This window comes from Sturnira hondurensis, unplaced genomic scaffold (assembly GCF_014824575.4).
Source record: "Sturnira hondurensis isolate 20B ecotype Veracruz unplaced genomic scaffold, ASM1482457v3 Scaffold0000648, whole genome shotgun sequence".
Classification (NCBI taxonomy): domain Eukaryota; kingdom Metazoa; phylum Chordata; class Mammalia; order Chiroptera; family Phyllostomidae; genus Sturnira; species Sturnira hondurensis.
In genome coordinates this window covers 11,244,409-11,264,361 of record NW_028073279.1, presented here as the reverse complement: position 1 = coordinate 11,264,361, position 19,953 = coordinate 11,244,409, and the positions used below count along the sequence as shown (strand labels likewise).

The 19,953-nt window shown below is 35.8% G+C and overlaps 1 protein-coding gene and 1 non-coding gene across 7 annotated transcripts in view; one reads left to right on the top strand and one right to left on the bottom strand.

Moving 5' to 3' along the window:
* Positions 1–19,953, bottom strand: part of DOCK7 (dedicator of cytokinesis 7) — a 217,597-nt gene that overhangs the window by 150,699 nt on the left and 46,945 nt on the right. For all 6 annotated transcript variants that reach the window (XM_037043560.1, XM_037043513.1, XM_037043528.1 and 3 more), the window contains exons 10-12: positions 9,891–9,971; positions 8,022–8,187; positions 2,554–2,696 (exon numbers count right to left, since the gene is read on the bottom strand). In XM_037043560.1, coding sequence (XP_036899455.1) covers positions 2,554–2,696; positions 8,022–8,187; positions 9,891–9,971 — 390 coding nt within the window. The remainder of the gene's footprint in view (positions 1–2,553; positions 2,697–8,021; positions 8,188–9,890; positions 9,972–19,953) is intronic.
* TRNAK-UUU (transfer RNA lysine (anticodon UUU)) lies at positions 15,311–15,382 on the top strand. Its single transcript has one exon. It is a non-coding gene; the product is annotated as a tRNA-Lys (tRNA).

Sequence of the window (19,953 nt, the reverse complement as noted above, 5' to 3'; positions counted from 1 at the left end):
TATTAAGTTGTATTTAGCAAATTTGACTTTATGAATATTTTTAGTGACCTAATATATAATTAATCATTGTAAATGTTCCAATGTTCCATCAGTTGCTAAAACAGTATATTCTTTCCTCTTGAATACAGAATATAGATCTTTAAATGGTCCTTATCTATAATACATTAAGATTATCTCTAGATTCAATTATTTCTGTCTATCTAACCTGTTAAATTGAGTATATCATTAACCTCCATTTTTTACTCCCTGTTTCCATACCTTTTGTTAGGTGGGACATTAATTCCCTCCCCAGGTGTGGCCATGTGACTTGCTTTGGCCAATAAACAAAGGTGGTGCAGAAACTTAAAAAACATTTACACAAATGAGCTTGCCCTCCCTCTTGAACTTCTGCTACTACTGTGAGAACATGACCAAGTTAGCCTACTAGATGATGAGAATGCAAGTTGAGAAACAGAGAAGAGGTCTGAGTCATTTCTGCCTTGCCAGCAGAAGTCAGTCTGTATCAGCTGACCCCAGTCAACTCCCAAATATGTGAGGAGCCTAGCTGACAACCCCTTCCCCACACTGCATGTTTACTGTTGTGTACTCCTAAAGCAACAGATAACATACATATTTCAATAAATAGAACAAATATCCTTAAAACTGATGTGTGTTTGATTTTATTTTAAAATCTCCATGTATTTCCAATAATTTTAGCTTGTCACATTTAAAATCTGAACAAAAACGCTAATTACCATATCCCAATCATGGATAGTAATTGCTCATCAATTTAAAAAAGGAACTGCTCTCTGTATCTCATTCAGGACAAACTTACACCTTAAATTCTACTTTTTTAAAATTATAATCTGTGCTTATTACTTAATTTGTATTTACCTGGTATATTATATTCTAGCTATTTAAAAAATATAAAAATTGTACACAGTAATAGTTTTAAAAAATTAGAGCTCTAAAGAGTCAGGTGTTAACACTTTCCACTGCTCTGTTGTCTCCAGGAGTCGTTCTTTTTTTTTTTTTTTAACTTTGCACACAGTTACTTTGCACTAGTTTCCAGTTACAGGTCTCTAGTACATGGTGAATTCTCAAAAAGTATCTGTTGGATAAATAGGTAGGTGAGTAGACTGATGCTCAGTAGTACATAGTGAATGCTCAAAAAATACATTTTTAATAAATACATGGGTATGATGGATGGATAACTTCTTGATTTGAGCTTACAATACCAGTTCAATGATAAAGCAGCTAAAGTAATGAGAAAAGAGCTGTGGAAATAGCAGCAGAAGTGATGAAGCAACTGAAAAAGTACAAAAAGAGAGAAATGTCAAAGCTGCAAGGTTATGTTTTAATATATATCTGGTAAATCTACAGCTCTTTTTCACAGCTTTACTTGGCTATCACTTTGCCCAAGTAACACTGTGGCATTTTCTAGATTGCTTCTTCTACTACAATCAATAATAAAGAGACCCTTACCACTTTAGACACTTCTTACCTGCTTTATTTTCCATTTCAGTCTCTGGGAGCAGCTGCCTAAGAATGCTATTGATACAGAACTGTGAAAGGGGCCTCAAGTGGATTGCTATCTGTCAATTTATGGCATATCCTGCCCTAAAATTTTGCCCTCTCAAGTTACAAGGTGTCAGTAGAGAGGATTTCTTCCCTTTATTTAGAATAATATCTCAAAAAGAGGAATCTTGAGAGAGTATTTAGCATTTTCCCTTACTCTGCTCCAAAACACATGCATGATACTTCTCCAGTTTGTCTTGCTAATCCAATTGTGTTTCCATTCTTATATGGTCTGATCATCTGGTTACTTAACACAAAGACTTTCAAAATTTTCTGATCTTGGTTCACAGTATAAAATTTATTTTACATCAAAATCCAGTATGCACATACACCTACCAAAAATTAGAAGGAATAAAGCTCACTGAAGCACTATTATACCCGTATTCCTATCCTACTATTTTTTTAAGCTGGGTATTATATACTGAACTTTCATACCATTAAAGAATCATGATGAGCATTTGAAAAATACTGACTCGACTCATGATTTGAAGTGTAGCAAACATACTTGCAAAGAATCAAATATCTTTAAGAAGCTCTTGGACTTATAAATTCACCTGTAAAAACAGCGAGAGCATGCTAGCACAGAGATGCACCACTACAACCTGAAAGTTCTATTCCATGTACCATGAATGTGAAAGGTTAGGAGGGTTGGGTTGGGCGGAGAGATACAAGCACACAATTACTCTAAGAAAATCCATAAACTATCAATGTTTAAGAAAAGTTAAAATATTACAATTAAGAAATAGAATATAAATGTGGATTGATTCTGATGCATTATTAATCCATGTCAACATTTAAATATAATGATAAAACAACAGATATATAACTTATTTTTTATTTTTATAAGTTTATTCTTTTTATTTTTTATAATTTCTTGAAATCACAATAATTATATGTACATGTACTACATGTGCATACACAACCATGATTTTTCAGAAACCAAAAAATATTTACAGACAAATAGCCCCCCAGAATTCCTACATGACGGAACAATACCTGCTTAAAAAAATTCGTCACTGTAAGAGTAGCAGGTCGAAAGCTGGTCAAGTTACAAGCATCATCCCCACTTGTCGTCCTTTCAAGTGATCGTCTGCCACCAATACTAGAATTTCTCCTCTCTGACCAAGACCCTTTTCGTTCTATCAAGGAAGAAAGGGTAAGATTTCCATTTTTATAATATTTCAAATGTTTTAAAACAGCTTTCCAAACACAGGGAAAAATTTGTTGAGGTTGAAAATTAACCACTTAGCATATTGATTATGATAGAAGAATTTCACTTCTCAAGAGATCAGTAAGAAAACATTACACCTAAATCTTCTGATTCTCTTTTTTAAATTCTCCAATCTAAAAAGAGTCACCCACACAAAAATTATGCATATGACCAACGATGAGCTATGAAGAACTGATGTAGAGAAACTGTATTTTCTAGGAATAATAAACACAATAAACATTTTAGTCACTATATATGGTCCCTCAGTCTTAGCACTTGAATTTAAAACAGAATTTTAAGATAACTTTCATTCATTCAGAATTTTTGCAAGATAACCCTACTATTCAAACCCAAAAGAATTATGTTGAAGATCAACAAGGAAACATTAGACTTAAAGAAAACTATAAAACAAATTAGACCTAACAGACATCTCTAATATACTCCACTAAGAAAAAGTAGAATACACATTCTTTTTTTTTAAGTAATTTTGTTTAAAGATTTTATTTATTTATCTTTAGAGGGGAAGGGAAGGAGAGAGGGAGAGAAATATCAATGTATGGTTGCCTCTCATGTGTCCCTTGCCAAGAACTGGGAACTGGCCTGCAACCCAGGCATGTGCCCTGACTGGGAATCGAACCGCGATCGGGTGGTTCACAAGCCCATGCTCAATCCACTGAGCTACACCAGCCAGGCTAGAATACACATTCTTCTCAAGCACACACAGGACATTCTCCAAGACAGATTATATATATGAATATACCTCATTTTAGTGTACTTTGCTTTACTGTGCTATGCAGATATTGCATTTTTCACATATTGAAAAATTTTGGCAACTCTGCATCGAGCAAGTCTATTGGCACCATTTTTTAACAGCATTTGCTCAGTTTGTCTCTGTGTCACATTTTGGTAATTCTCACAATTCTCACAATACTTATTAAATTTGTTATGGTGATCTGTATCAGTGATCTCTGATGTTACTACTGTAAGTGTTCTGGGGCACCACAAACTACAAGCATATAAGAAGGCAAACTTAGTAAACTGCACCATCCTCGTGACACCATGAGGCTCCATCCCACCCAAATTTTGGGCCCACCCAAGCTGTTTCCAGTGGCTTTTCCACATGAATGGCTTGTCTTGGCTCTTACTTCAGATTTTCCTAAATTATCTCAAACAAGCACCATCTGGCATCAGTGTGCACTGTACTTATTGTTAATTAGACCCAGGCCTGGCACTAGCAGCAGCTGGCCTTGGTTTACAGCTTGGCCTCTCTTGGGCATCCCTAAGCCCAGCACAAGTAGCAGCCAACAGCAGATGGCTTTGTAGCTTATGCCAGATGACCCCAGACAGAACGCAGGTTGTGGCTAACGTTGGCTTACAAATCTAGGAAGGCCCCAGAGTCTACATACCCAGCAGACAGCTACAGACCATGTTGAAGCATCATCACCCAATCAAGAATACACTAACTAACTAAAATGAAGAATAATTGACAAGGAATCAATAGTGGATGATCCCAAGAATCACCTACTGAAGCCAAGAATCAAGTCAGCAATTTAGAATACAAGGAAGTATAAAATACACAATCAGACCAACAAGAAAAAAGAATCCAAAAAATGAGGATAGTGTAAAGAGCCTCTGGGACAACTTCAAGTGTACCAACATTCATATACTGGGGGGTGCCAAAAGGAGAACAGAAAGAACAAGAAATAGAAAACCTATTTGAAAAAATAATGACAGAAAACTTCCCTAACTTCACGAAGGAAATAGACATGCAAGTTCAGGAAGTGTAGAGAATTCCAAACAAGATGAACCTAAAGAGACCCACACCAATACACACCATGATTAAAATGCCAAAGGTTAAATACAAAAGGAGAATTGTAAAAGCAGCAAGAGAAAAGAAGTTAGTTACCTACAAAGGAGCTCCCGTAAGATGGTCAGCTGATTTCTCAAAAGAAACTTTGCAGGCAAGAGGGATGCAAAAAATATTCAAAGTGATGAAAAGCAAGGACGTACAACTAAGATTACTCTACACAACAAAGCTATCATTTAGAATCGAAGGACAGACAAAGAGCTTCCCAGAAGCTCTTTAGTTTTTTTCTTAAAAAACTAAAGAAGCTCATCCCCACCAAACCAGAATTATATGAAATGTTTAAGAGTCTTCTTTAAGAAGATAAAAATATGGCCCTGGCTGGTGTAGCTAAGTGAACTGAGCACGGGCCTGTGAAGCAAAGGGTTGCCAGTTCGATTCCCAGTTGGGGTACATGCCTGGGTTGCAGGCCAGGTCTCCAGTAGGGGACATATGAGAGGCAACCTCACATTGATATTTCTCTCCTACTCTTTCTCCTTCCCTTCCCCCCTCTCTAAAAATAAATAAATAATTTTAAAAAGAAGATAAAAATATGAACAATAAAATGGCAATACATACATACATATATATATATCAATAGTTAAATCTAAAAAACAAAATAAACAAGCAAAACATAAATATTCATAGATACAGAGACCCTATTGAAAGTTGACAGATGGGGGGGGTTGGAGGATGGGGTAAAATGGTGAAGGGTTTAAGAAATACAAATTGGTTGTTACAGAATAGTCACAGAGGTGTAAAGTACAGCATAGGGATTAGACTGGCTAAAGAACACATATGCATGACCCACGAACAGGGACTACAATGTGGGGATTTCCTGAGGGAGTGCTGGTTATGGGTGGAAGGGGGCAACAGGGAAAAACTGGACAACTGTAATAACATAACCAATAAAATATAATTTTTTAAAAGATTTTACTTATTTATCATTAGAGGGGAAGGGAAGGAGAAAGGGAGAGAAACATCAATGTATGGTTGCCTCTCATGAATTCCCGCTGGGAACTGGCCCACAACCCAGGCATGTGCCCTGACTGGGAATCGAACCGTGACCCTCTGGTTTGCAGGCCCATGCTCAATCCACTGAGCTATACCAGCCAGGGCAAAATACAATTTAAATTAAAAATTATATTTCATAAGAATATAGCTGACATAGTGATTCCTCTGATGGATCTGGACCAGCAAATTGGAAACTTTCTGCATATGATTAGCATTCTACATGTCACTAAGAACATTTGTGATTCATTAGAAGAATTCAAAATATCAACATTAACAGGAGTTTGGAAAAAGTTGATTCCAGCTCTCATGGATGACTTTGAGGGGTTGAAAGCTTCAGTGGAGGAAGTAACTGTAGATGTAGCAGAAATAGCAAGAGAACTAGAATTAGAAGTGGAACCTGTAGAAGTGACTAAACTGTTGCAATCTCATAATAAAACTTTAATAGATGAGGAGTTGCTTCTTATGGATGAGCAAAGAGAGTGTTTCTGGACATGGAATCTACTCCTGATGAAGATGCTATAAAGACTTTTGAAATGACAACAAAGGATTTAAAATATCAGATAAATCTGGACAAATAAAGCAACAGCAGGATTTGAGAGAATGATTCCAATTTTGAAAGAAGGTCTACTGTAGGTAAAATGCTATCAAACCGTATCATATGCTATAAAGAAATCATTTGTAAAAGAAAGAGCCAATGATGGTGCAAACTTCATTGCTATCATATTTTTGGAAGTTGCCACAGACACCTCAGCATTCAGCAAACCCCATCCTGATCAGTCAGCAGCCATCAACACTGAGGCAAGACCCTGTACCAGCAAAAAATTATAATGCACTGAAGGCTCGCATGCCAGTTAGCATTTTGTAGCAAGAAAGTATTTTTAATTAAATTATGTACATTGTTTTTTTTAGACAATGTTATTTCATAATTAAAAGACTACAATATAGTATAAACATAACTTTTACATGCATGGGAAACCAAATAATTTGAGTGACTTGCTTTTTTGAGTTATTTGCTTTACTGCAGTAGTCTGGAACAGAGCCTGAAATGTCTCCAAGGTATGCCTGCACTAGCCCTAAAACAAAGGCAATACATTCAAAAGGACTCAGATCATATAAAATATGTTCTCAAAGAATAGCAGAATTAAATCAATAACAACAAAAATTGGGAAATTCATAAACATGTAGAATTTAACCAGCATATTCTTGAATAACTAATGGGTCAAAGAGGAAAAATCTAGAAAAATTAGAAAATACTTAAGATTTATGAAAGCAAAACATACCAAAACATGTAGAATATCATTAAAGTAATGCTCAGAGGAAAATTTATATCTACAAATCTTATTTCTTTAAAGATCACAAATCAGTAACTTAATTTTGCATCTTAAAAAAACTAAAAAAAGAAGAGTAAACTAAACTCAAAGCAAGCATTAGAAAACATACAAAATAAAAAAGATAATGGCTGAGTGGAAATAAATAAAATAAAAACTAGAAAAACAATAGGAAAAATCAATAAAATAAAAATCTGGTTTCTTCAAAAAGATTGAATTTTAAAAAGTTGCTAAACTGATAAAGAAAAAAATAGAAAAGATTCAAATTACTAAAATCAGGTATGAAGGAGGGATACCACTACAAACCTTAAAGAAATTTCAATAGTATAAATACCTGTAGGCTGCCAGTTACATAACAATTAGATAATTTAGATGAACGAATTTCTAGAAAGATACATAGTACTTCAAATGACTCATGATGAAAGGGAGAATATAGATAGAGCTAAAACAAGCAAAGCCATTAATTAGTAATAAAAACATTGACCATAAAGAAAAGAAAAGCTGCCCTGGCTGGTGTGGCTCACTGGATTGAGTGCTAGCCAAAGGGTCACCAGTTCCATTCCCAGTCAAAGCACATGCCTGCCTCATGGGCCAGGTCCCCAGCAGGGGGCGCGTGAGAGGCAACACACATTGATGTTTCTACCCTCTCTATATCCCTCCCTTCGCTTCTGTCTAAAAATAAATAAGTAAAATACTAAAAAAAAAAAAAGACAGCTTCACTAATGAATTCTTCTAAATTTTCAAATTAGAATTAATACCAAGCCTACAAAACAAGATACAATTCACAACCCTTTCTATGACATCAGTATTTCCCTGATATCAAAAGCAGAGGCATCACAAGAAAGATGTCTTAGTAATAAAGTATATAAACATTGAATTATACACTTTAAGTAGGTGAACTCTATGCTATGTAAATTACAACTCAATAAAGTGGTTAACGTTTTTAAAAAGACAAAAAAAGGAAACTCTTTTTTATGCCTCATCACATTGAGTCTACAAATCAAACAAGCTTATGTAAGAAAAAAGAAAAATTATACATTTAGAAATATTTTTTATAAAACTCTCTTACCTCCAGCACTTATTTCTACCTCTGTAGAATCTCTTTCCAAACTCCCAGCACTGCTAACAATATTCATTAAATGGATCGCAGTCCAAGCAAAAGGCATGCGGTATTTTCCAAGTCTTTGGCAAAACTGTTCAGCTTGACTTTTCAGCTTCTCCAATTTTTCCTTATTCTGCAAAACAAAACTTTATACATTATATGATTATGCTCAAAAGAAATGAATTAAAGGCTATTTTATAATAAATAACCTTTTAAGATTCCTCAGATTAAGAATCCTCAATTCTTGCCCTGACTGGTGTAGCTCAGTTGGTTTGGCCCCATCCCACAAAGCAAAAGTGCACCAGTTCGATTCTCAGGGTTTGCAGGTTCGGTCATTGTTTCTCTCTAAGATCAATGTTTCTCTCCCCTCTCTTTATCCTTCCATTCCCCTCTTTATAAATAAATAAGTAAGTCTGAATTATCAGTAAAGATGGAAAAACAATGTTTACCTTTCAGAGACTCCCTCTCTCTTTTTCTCTCTCTCTCTCCCTTTTTCTCTGAAATTATTGTAAATATCCTCAGGTAAGAACTTAAAAAAATAACATAAAAAGTAAAAAAGAAGTAAAGGAAAAAAATGCATTGTATAAGGACTAAATCCTGAAAAAAGACTAATGGTCCAAATAGACATCCTAAAAGACATCTTGAGGCTGACAACTTTGAGGTTATTCCTGAAACAAACACTAACTTAACCTGCAATAGCCAACCAATAGTCCAAGAGTGAAAATCTACACCAAATAAATCACATATTCTTTCCAAACAGTTGTCTGTTGGTGAGGCATACTGTAATGACAATGTCCTGCCTTAATGTCAGGGCTGGGAAAGACAGAAGGATAGTTAAATGGCAGTACTTTTATTGCTGTATCTATTATACCTTGAAAATAGGTTCTTGCTTTAAGAGCCTACATACTTAATTCTATCAGCTTGTGTAAGTATGTAAGAGAAGTGTGAAATAAGCTGCTATTATGCCTAAGAGCTCCATGTAGTGGAGCAAATTTAATTTGTAAAATGACAACCTGGGAAAGCCAGAATACTCTAACTCTGCTTTCAACCAGACAACTAGGGATCAGGGAAGATTATCATGTGCTCAGATCTACCTATAATAGCTGAAAAGACTCAGTTCTTGTTCTGCATCTCAGACAAACAGAAAGCAAAACATTTTCTGGATTGTTAAGTATTCCTCAACCATACCTTTCCTGGATGTTTCAAGCATTAAATCACATGTTCAAAGATCCAAGATCAATTGTTATTCCTCAAGGTATCTAGAATTTTGTCCCTACTGTTGACAAATTATTTTTGCTTTAGAAATTTATCCAAATTCTAGAAGGTAGTCATTGATGGCAAAACAGAGGTTATACTTTCTATTTTTACCATATTCTTTTTTTAATTGTATATTTTTCCATTACTATTTATCCCCCTTTCCTCTTCACCTCCACTCACCCCACGGCTAGACATAAGCTTAGAATATTTGTTTTGCTAGTAAAGTTCCAACAATATCACTATTCTGTAAACATAAAAAATTATTTAGGAATTAAATGGAATTAACTTTGTTAATTTCTCTATGAAAAAAATACTTTAGAGAATCAATTAGTATTTGGTGAGGGAGATTTTAAGGAACAACAGCACATGACAAAAGCTAGATGACAAAGCAAATACAGAAATCAAGTAGTAGGTCAATAGAAAAAAATGAGTTTGTTAAATTCTTTAATATGCTTTATATATAAGTCTCCTAAATTATAATGTGGGAGATTAGAGGTTATATAGGGTTGGATTTGCAGATTTGAGAGAAATGGAAGTGAATACAAAAGTTGGTGAAATGAGAAGCATTACATTCTATACCTTGGTTGCATCTGCTTCTTTGAAAATCATATATGGTTCTGCACACTCTCCAATGTCTCCTTGCTGCAGGACTTTTTCTAGCTGTCAAAGGTAAAAATTAAAAATTAATTCAAAAGTTTTAAAAAGCTATCAGCATGGAATAATACATGGATGGTTCAACATATAAAAATTAATCAATATAATAAACCATATTAAGAATGACAGAAAAACCACGTGATCATCTCAATTAATATAGGAAAAGCAGTGGACTAAATTCAGTAAACTTTCATGAAAGAAACACTCAACAAATCAGGAATTGATGAAAGCTACTTCAACATGATCAAGGCCATATACGCAAAGCTCACAGATAACATCACATTCAGTGGTAAAAGACTGAAAGCTCTTCCTCTAAGGTCAGAAACAAGACAAGGATGCTCACTTTTGCCAGCTCTATTCCACAGAGTAACTGGAAGTCTGAGTTTAAGACTTCCAGCAAGAGAAAACAACAAAACACATTCAATTGAAGAGAAAGAAGTAAAACTATGTTTGCAGACAACATAATATTTTTTACAAAAAGCCCTAATATTCTACACACACACACACACACACACACACACACACACACAAGAAAAAACCTTTTGAACTAATAAATGAATTCAGCAAAGCATCAGGATACAAACATGCAAAAATCATTTGCATTTCTATACACTAACAATGAGCAATTCAAAAAGGAAATTAGGAAAATTATTTCATCTACATACTATCAAAAATAATGAAATGGAGGGAGGGTAAATAAATAAATAAATAAATAATGAAATGGAAGGAATTGACCAAGGAGATGAAAGTTTTCTATTCTGAGAAATATAAAATCGTGGTAAAAAAATTACAGAAATCACAAATAAATGGCAAGATATACTATATTCATGAATTAGAAGACTTACTCTAGTTAAGATGTCAATACTACAAAAAGCAATCTATAAATTTAATCAAAATCCCAATAATGTGTTTTTTTATTTGCAGATATAGAAAAATATATCTCCAAATTCACATAAAATCTCAAAGGACATTTACTAGTAAAAAAAAAACTTAAAAAAATAATAAAGTTGGAAGCCAGAAGCCTCGTACTTCTTGATTTCAAAATGATATACATCCCTGGCTTATGTGAGCCAGTTGCACTGTTGTACTGTGAACCAAAAGGTTTCGGATTCAATTCCCAGGCAGGGTACTTAACCACATTGCGGGTTCAGTACCCAGTCAGGATATGTATGGGAGGCAACTGATCAATGTTTCTCTCTCACATCAATGTTTCTCTCCCCCTCCCTTCCTCTCTCTCTAAAAGCAATAAAAGTATGTCCTCAGGGGAGGATAAACAAATTAATATAAAGCTGCAGTAATTAAAAGAGCATAGTACTGGCATAAAAATACACATAGAGTTCAATGGGGGTCCGAATAGAGCAAAGAAATAAACTCTATATAGTTAAATAATTTTCAACAAAGGTGCCAAGACCATTTATTGAGGAAAGAACAGTCTTTTCAACAAATGGTATTAAAAAAGAAACTGAATATCCAAATGCACAAACTAAAGTTAGACCCTTATCTCATATATAAAAATTTGCTAAAAATGGATCAAATACCTAATCATAGACCTAACACTATAAATTCTTAGATGAAAACAGAGGAAAAGTTTCATGATAATGTTTTCTTAGATTTGAGACAAAAATAGCACAGACATCTAATATAAAACTAGATATACCAGACAACATCAAATTTAAAAATTTTTGTACATCACGGGACACTATCAACAGGGTGAAAAGAGAACTTAAGAAATGAGAGAAATCACACATCTAATAAGAAGTTAATATCCAGAATATTTTTTTAAATTCTATGATCATGAAAAAAACCATAATAATCTGATTATTAAATGGGCAAAGAACTTGAATGAACACTTCTCCAAGGAAGCTATACAAATGGCTAACAAGCATATGAAAAGATTCTCAAATCACTAATCATTAGGAAAATATAAATCAAAATCACAAAGGTATCACCTTACACCTATCATAAATAACTACTAACAAAAATAACAAATATTGGTGAGGACATGGAAAACCATGGAACCACTGGCCACTACTGGTGAAAATGTAAACTGGTATATTCACTATGGAAAACAGAACAAAAGTTCCTCAAAAATTAAAAATAGAACTACCATTGAATTCAGGAAATCTATTTCTGGGTGTATACCCAATAGAATTGAAAGCAGGGACAGAAACAGGTATTTAAAAAGCTATGGTGGAGAGCAGGATGACAGCTAGAGGAGCAGTCTAGTGGTGGAGGCATTGAACAAAAAAGAAAAAGCACTCACGAACATAGACAACAGTGTGGTGGTTGCTCAGGAAAAGGAAGTATTAGGGACTAAATAGTAATGGGAAAAAATGCAATAAAGATTACATTTAAAAAAATAAACACTACAAAAAAAATGTCTCTCCTACTCTTACCCACCAAACAAATCCAAAATCATTGGAGAACTTTGTATTGTAAATGTAGCTTAATAAAAAGATACTAGATTGTGCATCTAATAGCAGAAAGTAAAAATTATTTACTGGGAAATTAGAAAAATAAAAAGCTATGTTAATAGCAGCAATAGTCAGAAGAGCCAAAGAGGGAAGCAATCCAAATGTACACTGACATATGAGTAGATAAACAAAATGTGGTATAGGACGATTGTCCAGAAGGTATCCAGCCATGTAATATGCAAAATAAAGGCATTTACTGAAGATACAAGGTACAAGAAACATTGTACACAGGACAATGACACATCAATCCCCGTCAAAGTAGGCACCTTGGGACCTGACACAGTTCTCCCAATCTCCATCAGCTGCCCTGTCTTATTTTCTTGAATCTAATTGACATTCTGAAATCTCTTCCCCTTCTAAAATGACTTTAGTTTTAGGAAAAGCCAGAAGTCACAGGGTGCCAAATCTGGGCTATAGAGGGGTCTGAGTCACATGGGTGATTTGATGATTTGCCAAAAAACTGCAGGAGACATGATGCATGAGCAGGCATGAAGGTGCCAATCACCAGTTGCCCATAGCTATGGCCTTATGAAGCATCTGAATAGTTTCCATGGGTGAACATTTGAGCTGAACAAAAAATGTGATACAGATTCATTGCTCTATTCACTCACTAATTTTGAATACAAGGGCCACACAGCAAACATGTTCACTCAAAGGTGTCTATCGCCCCTACTGACTAGTACAGTGAAGTCATCATTGTTTAAGCACATGCACTTCAGTCCACTCTACTTGGCTGCCAGCTTACATCAATGTCCTGCAAACCATTCTCATTATATTAACAATGGGTAGACTTTTTCCCAGACAGACATCATATGTATATACATATATACATACATCATATGTATATACATATATACATATACATATATGCATATACATCATATGCATATACATATATGTATATACATATATATGAGTGTATATACATACATATGTATGTATATATGTATGTATATATGTATACATATACATACATACATACATATATACATATATACATACTCATGTATGGAATATTATTTATCATCTTAAAAAGAGAAATTCTAATACACTTGGAATGATCTTTAAAACATTACCCTAAGAAAATAAGCCTGTCACAAAAAGGTAAATACAGGAAGATTCCATGCATATGAGGTACCTAGAGTAGTCAATTCAGAGCAGAAGTGTGACTGACAAAGTCTGGGAAAAGGAGAAAATTAGTTGTTGTTTAATGTGTGTAAAGAGTGGGTTTGATGAATAAGTATGAAGGACACATGGACAATAACTAAGGTGGGGGGCGGAGATGGGAGGGAGGTGGGGAGCACTGGGGGGGGGCAGGGCTGGGAATACAAGAAAGAAAACTATACTTGAACAAAAGTTAAATTAAAAAAAAGAGTGGGTTTGGCAAGATGAAAATTTCTAGAGATTGGGTACACAACAATGTGAATATACTTAATACTGAATTGTACACCTACTAATGATTAAGTTAAAATTTTTATTTTATGTATATTTTATCACAATTTAAACTATTAATAAAAAACAGTATAAATTCATCTCTATTTAACATCAAAAAATAAAATTTAAAAACAATAACTCACAAAATATTTTTTTAATTTTTTAAATATATTTTATGGATTATGCTATTACAGTTGTCCCTTTTTCCCCCCTTCATGCCCCTCCACCCTGTACACCCCCTCCCACACACATTCCCCCTCTTTAGTTCATGTCCATGTGTTATACCCGTAAGTTCTTTGGACTCTACATTTCCTATACTATTCTTACCCTCCCCCTGTCTATTTTCCACCTACCGTCTATGCTACTTATTCTCTATACCATTTATTCCTCTCTCCCCCTCCCACTCCCCTGTTGATAACCCACCATGTGATCTCCATTTCTATGGTTCTGTTCCTGTTCTAGTTGTTTGCTTTTGTTTTTGCTTTAGGTTCAGTTGTTAATAGTTGTGTTTGCTGTCATTTTACTGTACATATTTTTTATCTTCTTTGTGGGGGCCCGCCAGGCCACAAGGGGACCAAGGACAGAGTTCTCCACTGTGAGAATGGTGGATGAACTTGGTTTCTGGTCCCTGGAGCCGGCGGGTACCTTGACACTTTCCTAACCTTCTAGTTCCCAGCCTTGAAGGACACAACAAGACCCTGGCACAGGTGTCATGTTCCCAGATGGTTATGAGAACTTCTTGCCCTTTTGATAGCTTAAGGGAGGGCTGCAGCAGAGTGGCGCCCGAATAACAGGGACACGGAAAAAGGGGGCCTGGAATAACAGGGACCCGGAAAAAGGGGGTCTGGGGGGACCTGAAGAGTCCTAATCGCGAGGATAGGGGAGCCTGAGAGGACCGCTGCTACGGGGACCCGGTAAGTTAAATATAAAAGTAGCAGGGAGCGGGGTTGGAGAGTTCATAATCATGGGGATTTCACACTCATCAGATCGGGGACTTTTTGAACAAGTCCTTTGCTCCTTATTAAGGGGGCGAGGCATTGCTACCTCTAAGAGTCAAATACATCGTTTTGTAGATTTTATTCAACAAGTTTGCCCCTGGTTCCCAGAAGAAGGTACTATTAATATGGAAATTTGGAAAAAGGTAGGAGAACGTATTCGTGAACACTACCGTGCTCACGGTCCAGAGAAAACTCCTGTTGATGCATTTTCTTTGTGGACACTAGTAAGAGACTGTCTCAGGGGTGATTCTGAGTTTGACAAATGGGAGCGTGGGACTCGCAGTAGCCTGCGAGCCACTCGTTCGGCAGAGGATCTTTCTCGCCCTGCACCTCCAGTGCCGACTGCCCCGCCTCCAACGACTTGGGAGTCGCCACGGTATGAGGAACCTGATCTTAAGGTGGCGACTGATCTTAAGGTAGAGGCCGTCAAGTCAGGGCCGCCCGGATAGCTCAGTCGGTAGAGCATCAGACTTTTAATCTGAGGGTCCAGGGTTCAAGTCCCTAGAGGGTATGGTCCTTATTCTTCTAAACTGTTAGTGTCACATTCCTTATTTGTTCTTAACTTTTTAACTTTGGATGCAGAGAGACGCTCCGCGGCTGATAGGCATTAGGGGCCGCGTATGCGACATTACCCGTTGGTTTATTGGAGAGACCCCATAAATGGGTCTCGTCATGGACCTGACTCCTCCCATGGGGCAGAGGGCATGTTTGTGTTTTTCCAAGACGCAGAAGCCCCTCGTTGGCTTCCCTAACACTGTGTCAGACATGCCCAGAAGCAAGATGAGCCGGCTGCGGAGACGGCTAGCACGCCTGACAATGCAACCTCGCCTCAACCACCCGGGGCGAGCTCGGAGAAGAATTCAACGCCTAGCGATTTTGCTGAGCCTTTTGTGAATGCTGAGAATTCAAGTGAAGACTGAAGAATATTGGACTTTTGTCCCTAATCCTTCCATGATGCATCCTGTAACCTGGAACGATAATGACTTTGTCCCTTTTTATATTAACAGTACTAAGAGTTAAACTCGCTTGAGGTTCGATCTTTAAAATGTCATTTCATGTTTTCCCATATATGTGNGCTAATGTAATTATGATGTGCCTTGCTGTGTTCCTCCTCGGTCCAACTTCTTTGGGACTCTCTGAGCTTCCTGGACTTCCTGGAAGCCTCTTTCCTTTATCAGATTGGGAAAGTTCTCCTTCATTATTTGTTCAAATAACTTTTCCACTTGTTGCTCTTCCTCTTCTCCTTCTGGTACCCCTATAATTCGGATACTGGAACATTTAAAGATGTCCTGGAAGTTCCTAAACCTCTCGTCATTGTTTTGAATTCTTGTTTCTTCATTTTTTGTTTGGTTGTTTCTTTCTTCCTTCTGGCCCACTCCATTGATTTGATTTCCAGTTTCCTTCCGATCATTATTGGTTCTCTATACATTTTTCTTTATTTCACTTAGTGTAGCCTTCATGTTTTCATCTAATTTGAAACCAAAATCAACCAATTCTGTGAGCATCCTGATCACCAGTGCTTTGAACTGTGCATCTGATAGGTTGACTATCTCTTTGTCACTTAGTTGTATTTTTTCCATGGCTTTGATCTGTTCTTCTGTTTCAGCCATTTTTTTGTCATGTCTCACCTGTTATGTATGAGGGGCGGAGCCTTAGGTGTTCACCAGGGTGGGGTAACCCACAAGGATGTATGTTGGGGAGGGGTCCAAGAGAAAACAATGGTGCTTGTTCTGCTCTCTGTTGAATTTCAGTCACTTCCGCCACTTCCGACAAATTGGCCCTTCTCGTGCTGATTCCTGTGTGGGTGGGTTTGTGTTCATTGTAGGACCCTGTGGGTCTCTCCAACAAACTCTCCTGTGAGGGTGGGAGTTTCTCCCAGCACCTCAACCCCAACAGGTGTTATCAATCAGTGGTTTTAGGCTTTTATTTCCCTACTCTGGGACCCTGTGTTTAGCGGTCTGTCCTGCTCCCCAGTTTTGCCTGGTTTATCTGCACACGAATGTGGGACCACCAGGTCCGCCAGCCACCTTGTGCACTGCGTGTCTGTTCTATAATCCACTGCCTCACTGAGTCTACCAGCAGTCACTTGTGCACCCAGGTCCACTCGTCCTACCAGTCTGGATGAATGTTTCTTCTTTAATTCCTTGGTTGTCGGACTTTCATACAGTTCCATTTTCTGTCAGTTCTGGTTCTTTTTTGCTTTTAAATTGTTGTCCTTGTTTTGGTTGTGCAAGGAGGCACAGTGTGTCTACCTACACTCCATCTTGGCTGAAAGTGGCAGTCATCTCACAAAATAATATTCTTTTGTGGTCAATACAATAGTTTCTACTTATCATTTTTCTCCAAAATGTCTCACTTTGGTCCTATAAAATTTTTAATGTTTTCATTAAAGAAATGTAAATAAAATAGAATGAAAGTCCAGAAATCAAAATCAAGTGTACATATATAGAAATTAGCAAATAATAAACTTGATACTTCAAATTAGTTGAATGAAACATAGTATATGACCTCTAAGAAATTAATAAAATAAAAACAATCCAATTAAATGGGTATTACACCAGTGTATATATATTTTTTACTTAAAACTTAAATACACTTAAAATGTGTGGAATTTAAACTCTAGATACAGAGAACATTTTGATGGTTGCCAGATGGGGTGGGAGTTGAGATGGGTGAAAAAGGGTGAGATTAAGATGTACAAAATGCCACTTATAAAAATAGTCACAAGATCCCTGGCTGGGTGGCTCAGTTGGTTGGAGCATCATCTCATACACCAAAATGTTGTGGGTTCAATTCCCACTGATGGCACATACTTAAGTTGTGGTTTTAAGCCCTCGTCCCGGGGTGCGTACAGAAGGCAACCAATCATTGTTTCTCTCTCATACAGATGTTTCTTCCTCTCTCTCTTTCTTTCTTCCTCTCTCCCTCTCTCACTCTCCTGTTTCCTCTCTAAAATCAATGAACATATCCCAGGTGAAGATTTACAAAAAAACAGTCACAAGGATATAAAGTACACATAGGCAATATAGCTGATAATATTGTAATAACTATACATGTTGTCAGATAGGTACAAGACTTACCAGGGTGATCACTTCATTATTTATTTAAATAGCTAATCACTATGTTGTATGCCTGAAACTGTCACTGTATTTGAAAATTTTTTTATTTTTTAAAAAATAAAACAAAAAAGCTATTAAACCCAGGCCAGTGTGGCTTAGTTGGTTGCAGCATCATCTCATAAACTGAAAGGTCATGGGTTCAGTCAATAGTCGGGGGGCATGAGAAAGGCAACCAATTGATGTTTCTCTCTTGCATCAATGTTTCTCTTCCTCTCTTTCTCCCTCCTTTCCTCTCTCTCTAAAAATCAGTAAGCATGCCTTCAAGTGAGCAAGAAAGGAAAGGAAGAAAGGAAAGAGAAGAAAGGAAAGGAAAGAAAGGAAAGGAAGCAAGGAAGCTAGCTTTAAAAAATAATAAAAATTATAGATTCTTTATTTCTGGAAAAAATTTGTATACTTTAGGTATATTACACTAAAATCATTTACAAACAAGTTAAATATGAACAATTTGAATAAGCATTTAACAAAACAGAATATGCAAATGGCCATAAATCACTGACCATTCATAGTTACCAGGGAATTATAAATTAAAACCAAATTGATAACCCTGCAGATGCACCAGAAATAAAATAGAATATATGATAAAATAATATTAATAAAATTAAAATGTAAGCTACAATAAAATTTGATGATAGCAAGTGTTAAAGAAGGAAATGGAGCAACTGAAATTCTCAGCCACTACTGATGAGAGTGAACTGAACTAACTGTATTAGAAAACTGATTGTTTCTACCAAAATTGAAGCTATAAATATACTATGATACAGTAATTTAACAACTATCTATATACTAAACAGAAATAAAAACATGTTTGCACCAAAAGTCACATGAGAATGTTTATAGCATCATTACTTGTGATAGCCAAAGCTAAAAATAACACCAATATCCATCAACAATTGGAAGAGAAAAACTATGATATATTCATATAACAGAATATTCTACAAGATTAAAAGCAACAAACTACTGCTAGATGAATTTTAGAGTTAATTCTTTAGCAAACCAGACACAAAAATATATATTATGTGATTTCTATAAAGTTCAAAAAGAGGCTTAACTAATGTATGGTGATATAATCCAGAATAGTAGGTGGAGGTCCAAAGAAGGCTGTTTGGTAGTATTCTATTGAGTTGGCCAAAAAGTCCACATGATTTATTTCCCATAAAAAAGACACATTCTTCATTTTCACCAATAATTCTATTGATTTGGATAATTTGAGCATGTCATCTATCTCTCACTATTGGCTTCTAGCGGGCAGAGGCCAAGGGTGCCACTAAACATCTTCCAACGCTTATGCAGCACAGCAAAGATTTGGCCAGAGGTCAATAGAACCGACAAACTTCGTAAATCACTTTTGACAAGTTTGATCAGTCACAAAGCCTTCTCTATACAATACACAAATTTTTTTTGCATTTTTACCTTTCTTGAAATAATAAAGCACAATATGCCAAAAATATGTTGTGTATCTTCTTCAATCCTCAATATTAAAATGGCTACAGAAAAATTCACCAATTTTGGTAAGTTTTTTAAAATGCACGCTGTTATATCAGCTGTCACAATGCAATCTAACAAAGTTGTCTTAAATGAAGTTAAAGATAAACTAAGCACTACTGGAGCCAGGATACAGAAAAAATGTAACTGACTTTCTGGCCAACCCAATATATCTTAATCAGGGTGTTGGTTACATAACTTAGCTAAGTATGCAAAAATTATTGATGGTGTATACTTTCTGCATGTTGCTAAGTATAAATACAAGTTTATAAAGAAAAGATCATTGAATTTCTTATATACCAGTGACAAACAAAATGAAATTCTGTATGTAATTTAAAATTAAATAACTTTAATATCATTTCCAATTGGATCAGAATTATCAAATTACCAGGAAGATACGAAAGGAAAAGACCTAAAAACATGGAGAAATATACCATGTTCACTGATTTAAATATTCAATAGTTTAAAGATGTCAGGTGTT